This window comes from Leptonychotes weddellii, chromosome 10 (genome assembly GCF_054177405.1).
Source record: "Leptonychotes weddellii isolate Sample4059 chromosome 10, ASM5417740v2, whole genome shotgun sequence".
Lineage (NCBI taxonomy): Eukaryota > Metazoa > Chordata > Mammalia > Carnivora > Phocidae > Leptonychotes > Leptonychotes weddellii.
The window spans coordinates 37,300,309-37,318,572 of record NC_138378.1 but is presented as its reverse complement, the minus strand read 5'-3'; the positions used below and the strand labels follow the sequence as shown (position 1 = coordinate 37,318,572).

General features: G+C 38.2%; 1 protein-coding gene across 1 annotated transcript in view; it reads right to left on the bottom strand.

Annotated features, from left to right (window-relative positions):
• PCSK2 (proprotein convertase subtilisin/kexin type 2) overlaps positions 1–18,264 on the bottom strand; it is a 250,696-nt gene that overhangs the window by 214,525 nt on the left and 17,907 nt on the right. Inside the window, exon 2 of the mRNA XM_006744248.3 lies at positions 1,546–1,650. Within this exon, the coding sequence (XP_006744311.1) occupies positions 1,546–1,650 (105 nt within the window). The remainder of the gene's footprint in view (positions 1–1,545; positions 1,651–18,264) is intronic.

Below are 18,264 nucleotides of genomic sequence, written 5' to 3'. Positions count from 1 at the left end.
GTAGCGGGAGGGGAAGAATAAAGCGGGGGAAATTGGAGGGGTGGACGAACCATGAGAGACGATGGACTCTGAAAAACAAACTGAGGGTTCTAGAGGGGAGGGGGTGGGAGGATGGGTTAGCCTGGTGGTGGGTATTGAGGAGGGCACATTCTGCATGGAGCACTGGGTGTTATGCATAAACAATGAATCATGGAATACTTCATCTAGAACTAATGATGTAATGTATGGGGATTAACATAAGAATAAAAAAAAAAAAGATGTAAAAAAAAAAAAAGAAAAAAGAAAAGAGAGCTTTTCCCTTAGATAATGGTGCCAGCTTCTTTAACAGACCCTTTAAAAATGTCTGGCATGGGCTGGCAGGAGGCAGCTTGGATCTTACTGTGAAAGTAGATAAAGTGGCTTCTCAGAGCAGAATTTCCACTCCAGGGAATGGGGGATCCCCTGGGTTGAGGAGTTAAAGGAAAATTGCCTGTGGCCTGTCAGTTGGTGGTATGATGGGGAGTCTGTTTCATCTGCATTCCTAATTAAAGCCCAAATTAAACCCAGTCAAATGTTCACATGAAAAGCCCCACAAGAATGAGTTTCCAGATTCCATCAATTCAAAGAGTCTCATGTGTAAATCCCTAACTCAAATGTCTGACCCACTTTATATCCACTTTCCCCCAAGAGTTCTGGAGAAGAGTTATGCAGCTGTCAATGTACAGAGAGCAATTTGTCTGGATTATTAATTTCCCTTTTAGTGAATTGCATAACAGAAAGTATTCTACTCAGTTGAATGAGTCTGTAAGTATAGAGGGATGGCAGAAGAGATTTGATGGAGGAGGATTCAGGGATGACCAAAGTTCCTATTCTAGAAAAGGAGCTGCTTTGTGGCTAAAGTAATAAGTTTGATTGTGGGGAAGTGAATTTAAGCTTCCAGGGTGAGTAGGAAATGAGATCTAGATTCTAAGAGCAAGGTAAAGATTGTAAATTTAAAAATGGGGGTTATGAGCACCATCAAGGCATGAGGGTAAATTAGGTGATTGTGAGAAAATATAGGAGAGAATGGCTGAGGTGGTCTTGGGGATGCAACCATGCATGTGATACTGAGAAGCCTGCTGCCTACTGTAAGCTAATCACTCACTGGCCCAGTCATTTCTCCATGCCCAATATGGGGCACAGCAACCTCCTAAGAGCATAGGGCTCACCAGTAGAAACCTTCCATAAAATGACTCATTAAATGACTTGTTTCTCCCCACCCATCATAGGCTAAAACAGGTTCCAAGGCAACCAGAAGTCCAAACACAATAATGCAGGAAAAGATAGCCAGTAAAGGGGTGGTATCCCTGTTTACTTTCCTGCCCCATAGCGTATAAAAGATTTACTTATTATACACAAGGTAGAGGAGTGGAGAGTATCCAGTGCCACTCTGCCAAGGATCCATTTTGCTTATCACAATACAGAGTGTCTTTACTTCAAAATTCTCAGCCCACCCCTTTATACATCCCCTCAGTGGGCTCAGTTGTGGCAGAAGAGGTTGAAAGGCAGGTGTCCAAGGAAACTCACCCTGGGGTCTCTCTCCAACTGCTGCTTGTGATGTAGACTGCGTCTTCTCTTGGCCTTTGCTAGGCCATTGTGATAAAAGTGGTACAGTCCTTCAGTGAAGGGAAGCTGTGGAGAGTCAAACAGACATAAGACATAATTAGCTTCTGGGAGTGGCCCCAGGACAGGGAAACCAAAGCTGGGGCTGCATCTTAGGGCTCCATGGGATGGGATGTATGTGAGAAAACTGGCAGCTTCCTCTCAGACTTGGACTTCTATTTCCCTATCACTGTACTTTTGTTTTCTCTACTTTTTCTTATATATTGCCCATTCACTTCTCCTCCCCAAATACCTTCTACTCTTTCCTCTATTTCTTTAGTTTCTACCCATTTTAAAAAATTTCTTCTCCATGAAGCCTTCCCTTTCTATTCGCCCACACCAAGTTCTCCATTCTCTTCTCTTGAACTAGTATTTCCACTCTAAGTCTGGTTGCTCCAGAATTGTGTTGTGACCTACTCCTGTCTTCACAGCTGGATTATCTGTCCTGTATCTTAGACTTTCTCTTGAACTCTTTGATGTCTTTCATCATATTGGGCACAGTGCAACCATCTAAATCTGGTAAGCACCTGTTGGATGATGGGCCAGATTTCCCTGTCTCCCTATGCTAAGGATACTTGGGATTAGGTATGGGTGTTAGAGCTAGTTGGAGAAACCATAATAATTAGAGCTTGTCTGCTGCTCAAGGACTGACAGATGAGGAAGCTGAAGATTAGAGACTCTAAATAAATTGCTTTAGTTCTTCCCAAGTACTAGAATCTGAGAGAAGCTAAGGAAGACTATCACTTATCCTATGGTAAAACTATGTTTGGGGGTTTATAATGTATAAAGATGTATTAGTACCACAAAAGATGGAAAAAGAATCATAGCTATATTGGAGTGAAGTTTTGTATACTTTTGAAATCAAGTTGGTATTAATCTGTTTAAATTATTTATTGTTTAAGTTATTTATTGTAATCTCCAGGTCATCCACCAAGAAAATAACTACAAAATATGTAGTAAAATAAGCAACAAGGTCATTAAAATGGTGCACTAAAAATATTTAACACAAAAAGGCCATTATGAAAGAAGAAAAGAGTTTATAAGACCTATAGAAAGCACATAGTAAAATGGCAAGTGTAAATATCTTTTAGGTATTACATTAAATGTAAATGGATTGAAAATTCCAATCAAAAGACAGAGATTTACAGAAAGAATGAAAAAAAAAACCCAATCCCATTATTCAACTATATGCTATCTACAAGAGATACACTTTAGATTCAAATATATAAATGGGTTAAAGTCAAGAGATGTGAAAAGATATACTGTACAAACAGTAACCAAAGGAAAGAAGGACTGACTACATATACTAGATATAATTGATTTTAATAAAAAATGTTACTAAAGACAAGGAATGACATTTTATGCTGATAAAAGAGTTAATACATCAAAAAGACAGATAATTATAAATATATATGCATGTAACAACAAAGTCCCCAGATTAACAAAACAAAAACTGACAAATCAAAGGGAGAAATAGACAATGCATCAGTAACAGTTGGAGACTTCAATAGCCCATTTTCAATAATAGGTAGAACAGGTATGCAGACCAAAAAGTAAATTGAAGACTTGAACAAAACCAAAGATCAACTAAACCTGAGAGACATTTATAGAATATTCTACCCAACTACAGCAGAATTCATAGTCTTCTCAAGTACACATGGAACATTCTCCAAAATAGATCATATATTAGGCCACAAATCAAGCTTCAATAAATTTAAAAGGAGTAAAATAACACAAAGTATGTTATCTGATCACAATTTCTATTTACTTTAAAAATCAATAAGATGAAAAATCTGGAAATTTGGAAAACAACCTACTCCTAAATAATCGATGGGTCAAAGAAGAAATCACACTGACTATTCCAAAATACTTTGAGATGCATGAAAACAAAAACACAGAATTTAAAAACTTTTGGGGTGCAGTTAAAGCGGTATTTAGAGGGAAATGTTTACAGAACTTATATCAATCATTCAGAAACTCTTCCAAAAAATGGAAGATGAAGGAACACTTCCCAACTCATTATCAAGGCCAATATTACCCTCAAATGAGAACCAGACAAAGATATCACAAGAAAAGAAAACTGCAGACCACTATGCTTTACAAATATCAGCCCATAAATCCTCATCAAAACACTAGCAAACTGAAACCAGCAACTTATACAAAGGATTATATACATGACCAAGTGGGATTTATCCTAAGAATGCAAGGTTGTTTTAACAGCTGAAAATAAGTTAATATAATAACAATATCAATAGAATAAAGGACAAAAATCACACGATCACCTCAATAAATATTTTTTTAAAAGTATTTCTTTTAAATTTAAGTATTTTTAAAAAGTATTTATTGACATGATCATTAGACAAATCCAACACTCTTTTATGTTAAAACATTTAGAAAACTTAGAATGAAAGGGTATTCCTCAATCTGATAAATGTATCTATGAAAACAAACAGCCAACATCATATATAACACTGAAAGGCTGAATGCTTTCCCCTTAAGATCAGAGCAAGACAAGCTTGTCTGATCTTGCCACTTATATTAAGCAGTGTACTGGTGGTTCCAGCCAGGACAATCAGGCAAGAAATAGAAATAAAGGCATCCAAATTGGAAAGGAAGAAAAAATTATCTCTATTTGCAGAAGACATATCTTGTACATAGAAATTCCTGAGAAATCCACAAAAAAACCTATTCAAATTAACAAATGAGTTCAGTTCAGTGTGGTTGTAAGATATAAAATTAACATACAAAAATCTATTATATTTGTATATGCTAGCAATGACCAATCCAGGAATAGAATTAAGAAATCAGTTTCATTTACAATAACATCAAATAAGTAAAATACTTGAGAATAAATTTAGCAAAAGAAGTATAAGTCTTGTACACTGAAAAGACAAAACATCATTGAAAGAAATTAAAGAAGATACAAATAAATGGAAAGACATCCCATGTTCATGGATTTTTAAGATGGTAATACCCCCCATATTTGCTGATCCTAAAATTCATATGGAAATGCCCAGGACCCCAAATAGCCAAAGCAATCTACAAAAAATAACAAAGTTGGAAGACTCACACTTTCCCATTTCAAAACTTAATACAAAACAGTCTGGTATTGGCATAAGGAGAGACATAGAGTTCAATGGTATAAAATTGAGAGTCCAGAAATAATTCATAGTTAGGTCTGGTTAATTAATTTTAACCTTGTCACTATGAAAATTCAATGGGAAAAAGTAGTCTTTTCAACAAGTCATCCTTGGAAAACTGAATATCCACACAAAAAGAATGAATTTGGAGTCGTCTCTCACACCATACAAAAATTTTAACTCAAAATTATTTATGGCCCTAAATGTAAGAAGTGAAGATCTACAAATCTTAGAATAAAACTTAGAAGTAAATATTCATGACTTTAGCCTAAGCAATGACTTCTTAGATGTGACACCAGAAGTACAACGGACAAAAAACCGTCCAAAATCAGATTTCATTAAAACTAAGAATGTTTGTGCTTTAAAGGAACTCATCAAGAAAATGAAAAAACAGCCCACAAAATGAGATAAAATATTTTCAAATCATATCTATGATGAAGGACTCATACCAGAATATATTAAGAACAATTCAGCAATAAAGTCAAATAACTCAATTTAAAAATGGACAAAAGATTTGAATATGTATTCCTCCAAAAAAGATACATAAATGACCAATAAACACATGAAAAGTTGTTCAGCATCATTAGTCATTAGGGAATTACAAATCAAACCACAATGAGATATCACTTTATACCCAGTAGAAAAAACAAAAGTAAAAACAAAAACTATAAAAACCAGCAAGTGTTGGTGACAATGTGTGAAAGAATTTGAACCCTTATACCTTGCTTGTGGATAGTGAAATGGTACAGCCACTTTGGAAAACACTTTGGCAGTTACTCAAAATTTTAAAATGTTAAAGAATTGATCCAGCAATTCTAATCATAGGTATATATCCAAGAGAAATGAAAGCACATGTCTACACAAAGACATGCACACAAATTTTCTTAGTAGCACTATTCACAATAGGTAAAAACTAGAAACAACCAAAATGTCTACCAAGTGATGAATGGATGAACAAAATGTGGTATGTAGATACAATGGAATGTTATTTGAGAACAAAAAGGAATGAAGCATTGTTTACCTGCTACAATACAGATGAAACTTCAAAAACTAAAGGCTAAACGAAAGAAACCAGACAAAAAAAAAGGCCACATATTGTATCACTTCCTTTATATGTAATGTCCAGAGCAGATAAACACAGAAATACAAAGTAAATTAGTGTTTACATAAGGGACTAAGAGGAAGCAGCAATACAGAATGATTGATGATGGTACAGGGTCCCTTTTTGGAATGATCAAAATGTTCTAAAAGTAGATCATGGTAAGATTTCACAACTTTTTGTATATATTAAAAATCACTAAATTGTACATTTTGAAAGGACAAATTTTATGATTTGTGAATTATGTCTCAATAAAAATGTTATTTAAAAAATCCTGTGATGAACAGCCTTGTAAATGTCACTATATGCATAGATGAAAGTTTTCTTGAAGGATATATCCCAGGAATTCAATCATTTAATTAGAGATTATGAACATTAGCATTTTAAAAAAGATTTTATTTATTTGAGAGAGAGAGAGGGAGTGCATGTGCATGAGTGTGAGCAGGGGGAGAGTCAGAAGGAGAAGCAGACTTCTTGCTGAGTAGGGAGCCAACACCAGGCTTGATCCCAGGACCCTGAGATCATGACCTAAGCCGAAGGCAGATGCTTAACCAAATGAGCCACCCAGGTGTCCCTGAACATTCACATTTTGATAAATATCCCCCAAAAGTTTTCCTACCAAGTTTTATAAGATCAACCAAAAAGTGAGAATAAAAATATCCATTGTCCTTTTAATATACTGTTAGATCCTATTAGCTAGAATCTTGTTGAGTACATTGGCATCCATGTTCATCAGGGATATTGGTCTATAATTCTCCTTTTTGATGGGGTCTTTGCCTGGTTTTGGGATCAGGATAATGCTGACCTCACTGAAGGAGTTTGGAAGATTTCCTTCTGTTTCTATTTTTCGGAACAGCTTCAGTAGAATTATTTCTTCTTTAAATACATCAAAAGCTAATTATGTACTATACAGTGGCTAACTGAACATAATAAAAAAGAATCCATTGTCCATTCAACAACACTACACATTTTAATTCTGCCTATTTAATAAACAAAATATGCCATCTTATTTGGATTTCTTTGTTTTTAAAGTCTGAACATCTTTTCTTATGTTTATTAAATGTTTTAAATCCTTCTCTTTGAATTGCCTGTTCATGTCTTTGATGGCTTTTGCTATTGCTTGTCATAAGCCAGGTGCTGTGTTTTGTGCTGGAGAGGCAAGGATAAATATGACATGAAAATAGGTCTTAATCCATCAGGGAAGGCCTATTTACACACAGCAGCATATAAATGGTACTCTGTGATGGAATGAGTTAAGAGCATGAGTTCTGGGGTGCCTTGGTTTAAACTCTGGGTCTCCCACTTAACATGACCTTCTGGCAAGTTATTTAACCCTTCTGGGCCTCAATTTACTCACTTATAAAATAGGAGTGTCTCCTTTTCACATTGTCTGAGAATTGAGATAATGCATGGGAAGTTCTTGGAATAATGCCTGGAACATAGTGGTACTCAGTAAGAGTTAGCAAGTATTTTTATTGTTGGAGTGCAGTGTGCTCCAACGTAGTTATGGGCAAGGTGCATTAGGACCCAGAGGAGAGATTATTTCAGTCAGAGGGATATCTGGGGAGTGGTTCATGAAATTTCTGGAGGAAGGGAAGGTATTCAGACAAAGGGAATATTTTCATTTTTATTAAAGTATGTATTTTCCTAATGTGTCAGTTTTGAAGAGTGTGTCTGTTTTTAAAATATAGGTGCAAGTTCTTTGACAGTCTTCCCATCAAGAGATGGAGTACATGATTCCAACTCCTGAATCTGGGGAATGTGACTGCTTCAATCTAAAGAGTATGGTGAAAATGATGCCATGTGACTTTTGAGGCTAGGTCATAAGAGACCCTGTGACTTCTGCCTTGTTCACCAAAACACTTTCTCTTAAAGTCATGATCTGCCATTTAAGAAGTTCAACTACTCCCAGGCTGCCATGCTATGAGGAAGCCCAAGCAACTTTGGGAGCCTTGTGGAGTGCTTTGGTTGACAAGTTTGGTTGGGTCGTCTTCAAGTTACCCCATTTTGGGTGCCAAATATATAAATGAGGAAGCTTTGGATGATCCCAGATTCCAGCCATGCTAATCATCCTTCAGCTACTAAGTCTTCCCAACTGAATTCCTATGTGGACCATCAAAAAGCCATCCCCACTGTGCCCTGCCTGAATTTCTGATCCCAGTTTCATGAACATAATAAAATGGCTGTTGTTTTGTACTACTAAGTTTTAGGTTGGTTTGTTACTCAGCAACAGATAACAAGAAACAAAGAGCTGGCTAAAAAAGAGTTTTGTTCCCTCAGCTTTTAGTACTTTGCAAACTTGAAATTCTACACTACTGGTTCTATCTGTTAATTGGTGATACCAGCCTGGAACAGCTCCATTAGGGTCCCTCAAGTGACCTTCCTGGCACAGTGGAGAGGGGGCCTTGGGGCCAGAGCAGCAGATACTGGATGAACCGCAAGGGCACAGCAGACTTGTCTAGGAGTCTGATGTGTGAATGAAAATCTTTTAGAACACTGCAGCTTTTGTGATTTAGTTCCTGTTCACTAAAAATCACATTCTCCAGGGTAAATTAAACATAAATATTTCATGTGCGTTTTCCAGGCTCAGTGGTTCTTGAATGTTTTTTTCTACTTAACCCCACTGATATATTCAGGGTAATGTCAAGATGTGACTTCAAATGTGAGGGTGGGTGGAGAATGGAAAAGGAAAGAAAATATAAGTGTGCTGACCTTTTGCTTTCCAAAGACTTGTGCCTCTGATCACTGTCAGGTGGTATGAACTTGGGAGTTTTACTTCCTGTTGTGGGGGGCATGATGAATCTGAGAATTTTTAACACTAGAAAGGACTTTGAAGTTATCAAGTACCAGTGAGCATTGGAGGGACATTATTCTGGCTTTGTTTTACTGATTTTCAGAAATTAATGGAGGCAAAAGGAATATTCTTCCTTAGAGTGGAATTCCAACTAACAACTGTAGAAATAATGATAGAAATTGGATACCATCCTTTAGGAAATACCATGGTAATAATTGTGGCTGGCAAGCTTCAGCAATGATACTAAACTTAGTGAGTGAAATATAATGATAAATAAAGAGAAATAATACCTTTATAGTGGAGAAATCCGAGAGACACTATTTTAAAGAAGTGATCAAGTTAGCCTCACCAGAGATGAAATGTATCAGAATCATTGCCCTCATGATATGATGCACCAAGAAGACAACATCACTCATGTGATTGCATATCCTGGATTGGATCCCAGATCAGTAGAAAGGACATTAGGAAAAATTTGAACAAAGTCTGTAGATTAATTAGTAATATTGTATCAGTTATTTTCCTGGCTTTGGTATTTGTGCTATAGTTATGTAGGATGTTAATTTGAGAAAGGCTGGAATCAGGCAGCATCTTTCTTTTTGTGACTGGTTTATTTCACTCAGCACAATATCTTCAAGGTTCACCCATGTGTGGCATGTGTCAGAATTTGTTCCCTCTTTAAGGCTGAATATGCCTTAAATGTATATTATGTATTGATGAATACCTGGGTTGCTTCCACCTTTTGGCCATTGTGAACCATGCCACTATGAACATGGGTGTGCATGTGCTATTTTTGCAAATAAATAAATAAATAAATAAATTAAGTCTAAAGTTATCTCCAAATTGAAATTTAAAAAATGTAAAAATAATTAAAAAATTAAATTTGAATGTCCTTAAGAGGACATTCAAGCTAGAAGCCCCACCATGTCCTATTGTCATATACAGAGGTTATTTCAATTGTTATGTTACCTGAAGGCAATTGCATTGCACTTTGGCTCAGTCTAACTGCTTCATTTTATAAAATGAGAAAAGGCTCTGGCTCAGGGAGGGTTAGGGCTCTCCCAGTTGAGAAGGAAATCCTGGCAGAAATCCCAGGTCTCCTGACTGGAAATCAGCACCTTTCCTATCATGCTGCTTCCACTGCAGCCTCAGTCTATGCCCCAGACACCTTTGCAACTATGGCTGTGAATCCGAGTTTGCAGGCTGGAATTCCTAATGAAGACAAGTGTGACCAAAGGACAGCCAAGCTGGTGAGTGACATCCCCTCTGCTATGTTCTTGGGATCCAAGACCTGGGATTCTCTGATTAGGGGCACTGTCTTGGCTAGGTTAGAGATGGAGCTAACTGGTCTCATGGTGCTGAAATTGGAAAGAGGCAATAAACAGGCAAACTGATTGATCACAGACCTAATGGAAGATTAGTCTGTGGGCCTTGGTTATTTTTTGGTGTCATTTTGCCTCTTGTCTTTGGGTTGTAGAGCCCAAATCTGCTGTCCTCTGAGCATCTAAGAAGGGCTATCTGAGGAGATCAGTGTGTAAGCATGAGGCCACCACAAGCAGAGAAAGACAGATACTGTGTAACTTACAGTAGTATAAGGTTGCTGCCTACACAGACCTTGATAATGTAATGCTCATGCATTCCCCAGTTTTTCAAATAGAATGCTAATCTTATAAATAGAAAAGACATATTAGAAATAGTGTCAGGTCCTCAAACACTCACCTGAGTGTTCCGGTAAGAAACCTCTCATATACATCAGTACTTAGTATATTTTCAAATGTTTTCTTCACTTACACACACACACACACACACACACACTTCTTTTATACCATCACCTTTTTTTTTTTTAAAGCAAAATATGCTTGGCTCCAGAAGGAAGGAGAAAAACAAGTGAAAGAAGAATTTACAGCAAATTGTCAACTTGAAGGTTCAGGCTGGGTGACGGTAAAATAATGTTGCTAGCTCAGACTTGCAGAGATTTTTAGAAATTCTCATTATGCTGCAAAATTTTATGGATCCCAGCAACAGTTCCTATTGCCTTTCTTCCTTCCCTCTTGCTTCCTTTTCCCCCTGATAAGCATGACTCCAAGCCAAAGCTCTTCTCTGAACCCACACATTCCCATTCCTCAACAGGAGGGAACCTCAGGGAGCTGGCAGCCAATTATGAACCAATCAAAAGGCATGTGAAATTCTCCCAGAGTCCATGGCCTGCTTTCCTTTGGACCAGAGTTTTATCCACTTACACAATCCATGGGTGTTCCAGAAGGGCTGTAAACATGGCCTCCACCACAAATTTTGTGCTTCTATGCATTTGCTTGTTCTCAGCAGAGTCCACAGTTTCTTAGAAATTATCAAATGGGTCCAGAGCCTCCAAACAGTTAAGACTGCCTGGTTTAGGCCCATTATATTATTTGCCTACTTTCTTCACATTTGTCTATTGTGCTGACTGGGCTACCTCATGCATGTGTAGTCAGTTGGTAGTTTATGAAGTTGGCTCTTCTTCTGAGTGCTAATTGGCTATTAGCAGGGCACCTCAGTTCTCCTCCACCTGGTCTCTCATCCTCTAGCAGCCTTGCCCAGACTTGTTCTCATGGATGAGGCAGGGTTTCAAAAGTAAATACAACAGTGCAAAAAACTAAACGGGGATGTGTAAGGCCTCTTGAGTCCCAGGCTTAGAACTGGCACACCAGCACTTTTACCATATACTTTTGGCCAAAACAAGTCAGAGGTTAACCCATAGTCAGAATAGAGAGGATTTCAAAATTCCAGGGCAAATCTAGGAAGGCCAATAATTGGGCCATCAATAATCAATGTACCATAGTTAGAGCATACCAGGAGGCCCACCCTGAAGATGCCTCATGGACCAGCTGATGTTTTGGGACTTTCCAGTAGCCATCTCCCCACAGAAGGCAGGGCATGAATGCCAGCATTTTTGGATCTGCTAGACAGGATAATTGACACACACAGGGAGTCATCCTCAAACCACAAACCAGGATGTTGCCAATCCCCAGCAGAAAACACCGCAAAGAAAAGATCCATTTGTAAATTCACCTTGCTACCTATGTCAGGCTCTTCAAAAACATTATTTTCTGATTGAAGGTGGGTGTTATTATTTCTATTTTAAGTATGAGGAGACAGAGGTGCAGAAAAATTTATTTGAACCCAGGTCTGGCTGACTTTGAAGCCCATGTTCTTTCTCCTATTTTTCACTCTCCCTTGAATTTCTTTCCTACATAGGACTTGTCTTTCTTTGGGCCAGTCAGGGGATAGACTTGTATGTTACTGATACCTGCCCAGAGACCATTACTGGTTCCCCTGGATTGTGTGCAAGGTAAGCTGATCTCAACAAGAATTCTGAAGCTTACAAATAGACAGGTTGGGATGTCAACTTTAGGGCAAAGGAAGGGAAAAGCATATTTTCTACCATGATTTTATTTCTTAATTAAACCAACAAAAAAGTCAATTTGTTTAAACTGATACACAGATTAAATATCTATTCCCATCATGAAACAGAAAACTTTTTTTAAAAAGCAGACTACTATATCAACTATGAAGTCACAGCTGCCATCCAGAGCAAGGGTAGGGATAGTCTGGTTGAAAGCCCAAGATGATGAGGGAACAGACCATACTCCTCAGGTTCACACTGGATTATACACCCTCCATGATTTGGGCAGGAACCAACCAACTTCCACAGTACAGAAAGGAGGTGCCTTTTGTTCAACCATTTTCTGGAGAACACCCTGCATTTATTAGCCCATTCTTAAACCAGGAACCCTGAACATTTTTTGATCCACACTTTTCCAATTAGAGCTTTACATTTTCATTTTTACATTTGTAATTTACTATCAAAGGCTGGTAGTGCCTAATTTCTCTAAGTGCTCTGATCATCTGTCTTATCTTGTTCTCATTGTCAACCAACTGAATATCCTCAGTCAATCCCAGCGAAGCAATTCCAACCTGTAGCAAAGTGACCCATGCACATTTTACGGTAAGGAAACACTTCTTCCTTATGGGAAGATTCATACACAAGACTGGTTTTGTATGGAATGTTAGGGATCAGAAGAATCTTAAGCTTAAAAAAACTGAACTATGGACACATTGCCTAAATCTTCATCTTTCAAAATTATCCTGGTATTTCAAAAAGAACACTCTCTGGAGACAGTCTTGGGGACAAATGCAGTCTCCATGAGGACAATCCCTGTTTTGCTTCCAGGTATCTGGTACAGAGTATGTGCTTCATAAATATTTGTTGAATAAATAAAAATCAGGAAGTTCTAGACTGAACTTGGGAGGAGTTGCTAAGTAGCTGCCTGCCTCAATGTAGATGACTATCTCTGGGTATGGCATTCTTTGGGCATTAGTGAAACGTTTAATGCTTTGGGAGGCAAGCAGGAAATACAAGTATGTGAGACAATAAGGAACAGTGAGGCTTATAGTAAATTGGAGAGTACATGCCTTTCTTAGGACAAAAAGATTGAAAGAACTATGGTGGCCAAACAAAACTTAATTTGTGAACCAATGAGTGATGCATATTGTACCTTCTAGCTCTGAACCATCTAGAATTCTAATAAGTGCTTGACAAAAGGTACATCTTAGGAGGGCTTGAACACATAGAAACTTATGAGATTGAACTGGGAGTAGAAATACCCTCACATGTTCTAGTGGGGGAAAAATCCAGTTGATTATAGATATGACTGAGACAATCTGTTATTTTTGTCTGTATTTGGGCCTAAGCTCTCTTCAACAGTTGTGGAAGACAAGAGAGATTAATCACTACCAAGCATCAGCTCTGGGGTGGAGGCTATCTCAAAATGACAAAGAAGAAGAAGGGGTAAAAAGTGGTCACCTGAGCTGTGAATTCACTTGATGGTTTCTTCACAAGCAAGCTGTTTTTGTTTTTTTTTTTCAAAACCTGGAATAACCCAGAAGAAGGCTGCACTTGGCCAAGTCAATATCAAGTGTGATTTCTTAATGAAGTTCACTGGTGCCATATTAAATTCCACATAGGTAATAAGGCTGGAGGAAAGCAATTCATGTTTGACATACATTTGTTTGTGTATCTGAGATTGGTGATATTAAGATTAAGTTAAATATTGAAATATCAGTCTCAGTGTTGCTGGGATAAAGTTGCAGAGAGCACAGAAAATGTTGTGAAGGAAGAAAAGGGGTTTAGAGGGAAGAAAGCTGATTGCATTTTTAAAGAGTAAATAGCTATAAAAATGATGCTGCATTTGTCTTCATTGCTGCAGAAAGATCTTCACAATACATTGCTTTTGGAAAAACAAAACAGTGTGTGCAAGTAAGGTTACCACTTGGAAAGATGTTCAGCTAATATTCACCTAAATGTTTATAATAGGTGGCAAAATTTGGGATGATTTAATTTTTTTTCAGTTTACCTCTTTATTATTTTCTACGATGACCTTTGTAGATTCTTAAAATTGACATATAATAAAGGTAATTTCATTTTGTAAAATAAAAGCAAGTTTTCACATGGAAATGGCCTAATAGAGTAGATAGCACTATGTCTCACTTTACAGAGGTTGTGAGGCCCCTGAATTTCTCTTGGGGAGTGAATTATCTTTATCTGGGATGGTTGGTACTGTCCTAAGGCCATGGGTACCTAGGGAACATAAAAAATCTGCTCCGCCTGGGAAGAATCTGTCTTCACCCATGAGAGGAGGGAATGAAGAGGAAACCAAGGGACAGAAAAACGAAAGGGGAGAGGAGCCAGTAAGAGGTGTGAGGGCTGGCATGACACGGGGCAAAGAGGCCCTCAAGCCCCAGTGGTGAGGTGACCAAAGGATGTCTCAAAGCATGCCTGGTGCTTACTTTAAAGTTGTTTGTATTTTGCAACATAAATCCCCTCTCTGCACCCCTGAATCTTCAGTAAAATACATTATAGTTACAAATGCCTTGGGTGAGTGGTTAGGATTAGATAGGTGTGGGGAAATCAAGGCTGAGGCTGAATTTCACATCTGTTAGCATAATGAAGAATAAAAATTGCATGTGTGGGATGAAGACATAATTTCTTAACTAAAATGATTTACTGGGAGCAGAAAAATGGATCCAGAAGTGAAAAGGGGATCCAGCTTCCACCCTCAAAATTTACAGGAATATTGAGAAGAGCTTAGAACTTCTACAAGTCACATAATTGTGGGGGATGGAAGGGTTGAGTGAATCTTATTTAGCTTCTAAGGCCCAGGCATTTCTAGTTGACATCTGGATTATATAGATTTAAAAAAGTGAGGTCCAGAAAGTTAAACAATCTGATCAAAGTCATACGGTTCTATAGTGGCAGAAGTTGGATGAAATCTCATGGTTATTGAGAAAATTGAACTCTCTCAGTTTCATAGAGGGAGAGATTTGAAAGTTAGTTTTGAGCCAATATACCTTTTTTTTTAGGATAATTTCTTATTTTTGAAATAATTTCAAACTCACAGAAAATTTTCAGGAATAGGGCAAAGAATGTTCATAGAACTTCTACCCAGAGTCCTCAGTCATTAACATTTATGTGTTTTCTTTATCATTTTTTCTAAATATACATATTAATTTTGTTGAATTTTCTGAGTGTAATTTGTAGACAGTATTTGTTTCCTAAGAACAAGGCAGTACAAGTATCATAATCTGAAAACTAACATTGATATAATATTTTCTAATTTACAGACATCATTTACAGCTGCCAATTGTCTTAACAATATTTGTAGTTAAGAAAAAATCTGACCCAAACTTCAATCCAGGATCACTTGTTGCATGTAGTTTCCAATTCTCTTTTAACCTGGAAGCGTTTCTTAGTTTGTCTGTATTTGTCTTTCATGACCTTAATACTTTTGAAGAGTACAGGCCAATTATTTTATAGAATGCCATTCAGTTGGGAATCATCCAATGTTTTCTTTTTAGGATTTTGTTTATTTATTTGAGAGAGAGAGAGAGTGCGCATTAGCTGGGGGAGGGGAAGAGAGAGAGGGAGAAGCAGACTCCCCAAAGAGCAAAGAGCCCAAAGTGGGCCATCCAGGACCCTGAGATCATGACCTGAGTGGAAGTCAGAGGCTTAACTGACTGAGTCACCCAGGCACCCCTGTCCAATGTTTTCTTATCATTAGGTTGAAGTTATGTGTTTTGGCACGGGATATCACACACATCATGGTGTATGGTCTTGATGCAATGTACACAGTCTTTTAAATGCAACTACATTAAGTTCAGATTAACTATTCTGATCTCATCCACCTAATAGTGAATTTACAGACTGAGTCCAAGACACATTTGTGGGCAAATTCAGTGTTATTTTCTCACGTATTTCTGAACATCCAAGTGTGAGGGTACCAAATAAGTTAAAAATAAAGGCTACACTAAGAACGAGAAAGTAGACTTTGAAATAAAAGCAATACCCTTTACATTAGCACCCCCCAAAATGAAGTACTTGGATATAAATCTAAGAAAACATGTGGAAGATATGTTTGAGGAAAACTATAAAACTCTGATCAATGACATCAAAGAAGTAAATAAATGGAGAGATATTCCATGTTCATGGATAGCAAGACTTAATATTGTTAAGATATAAGTTCTTCCCAACTTGATCTGTAGATTCAATTCAATCCCAATCCAAATCTCAGTAAGTTGTTTTGTGGATATTGACAAATTGATTCCAAAGGTTATATGTAGAGGCAAGAGACCTAGAATTGGCAACACAATATTGAATGAGAAGAACAAAGTTGGAGGACTGACACTACCTGACCCAAGATTTAATATAAAGCTACATTAATTGAGGCAGTATGGAATTGGTGAAAGAATAGATTAATTGACCAATAAGACAGAATAGAGAGCCCAGAAATAAGAATGCATAGATACAGTCAACTGAACTTTGACAGAGGAACAAAGGTAATACAATGGAAAAAAGATAGTTTCTTTAACTGATGCTGGAATGACTGGACATCCACATGCAAAAAAAAAAAAAAAATCTAGTCACAGACCTTACATCCTTCAAAAAAATTAACTCATAATTGATCATAGACTGAATGTAAAACACAAAACTATAAAATTCCTAGAAAATAGCATAGGAGAAAATCTAGATGACCTTGGGTAAGTGAGGCCTTTTGCCTTTTTAGATACCATGCCAAAGACACAACCTATGAAAGAAATAATTGATAAGCTGGACTTCATTAAAATTAAAATCTTCTGCTCTATGGAAGACAAGAGAATTAGAAGACAAGACACAGACTAGGAGAAACTATTTGCAAAAGACACATAAAAGACCATTATCCAAAATAAACAAAGAATTCTTAAAACCCAACAATCCAGAATACAAACAACCCAGTTAAAAAATTGGCCAAAGATCTTAACAGACACCTCACCAATGAAGACATACAAGTGACAAATAAGCATATAAAGAGAAAGACCACATCATATAAGAAATTACACATTAAAACAATAGTAAGAGAGTAGGAGACCTGGATTTCGTCTGGTCTCAGGAATTCAGCTGGATAGGGATCAAACCATTCTGAACACCTACAAACTCAATAGGAGATCAAAGAAAAGAATGGCAACAACTCTCTGAACAGAAAAGCGACCACTTTCTGGAAGGTAGGACATGTGCAGAAGTGAATCCAAGGCGATATTCGGGAGGATAGATGGCAGGGGAGGGGCCTCCATTGGCCGCTTTTGGCAAGTGATAGAGCTGCGGAGCACAAAATCGGAATATTTAGAAGTCTGCTCCACTGAGGGACGTCACTCTGGTGGCTAAGCGGGGGGTGGAACCCTCACGGGACAGTGTGGTCTCAGGACCCTCGGGGTCACAGAAAGACCGGGGGTGCCTGAGTGTGGCAGAGCTCCCAGGTAATGGAGCAGGGAAGCCGGCTGCAGAGGCCGAGCCCAGGCGCGGGCTCTCAGCTCGGGGTTGCCATAAACCGTGATCCGCGGCACAGTCGGGCCACTGCTCCTCCAGCAGGGACCCAACAAGCGGCAGATCTGGGGAGACTCACCTTCCTCCCCCAGGAGGAGAGGCGCGGGAGTGCACCGCAGGGATCTGCTTGGTTTGGAGACACCACACTGAGTCGGGTGCCAGAGATAGAAATGCTTGGTCACAGGCCGGATGAGCATGGAGTGCGGCCTGAGACTGGGGAGACGGGAGTGACTGAAGGCTTTTCTCTGGGGGCTCACTGAGGAGCAGGGACCCGAGTTCTCGGATCCTCTGGGAGATTGGGAGGCTGCCATTTTCACTCTCAGCCTCTAAAGCTGTACGGAAAGCTTGCAGGGAACAAAAGCTCCCGAGAGCGAACCCAAGCAGATTACTTAGCCCGGACCCGGCAAGGGCGGGGCACTTCCGCCTCCAGCAAAGACATTTGAGAACCACGGCAACAGGCCCCTCCCCCAGAAGATCAGCGAGAACAGCCAGCCAAGACCAAGTTTACTGATCAATGAGAATGGCAGAACTCCAGCGCTAGGGGAATACTGCACATAGAATTCATGGCTTTTTTACCATGATTCTTTAGTCTTTCAAAGTTAAGTTTTTTTTTTAACTGTCTTTTTTTTTGAATTTTTCTTTTTCCCTTTCTCAACCAACATCTTATCAATCCCTTTTTTATTTTATTTTATTTTATTTTTTTAAAGATTTTATTTATTTA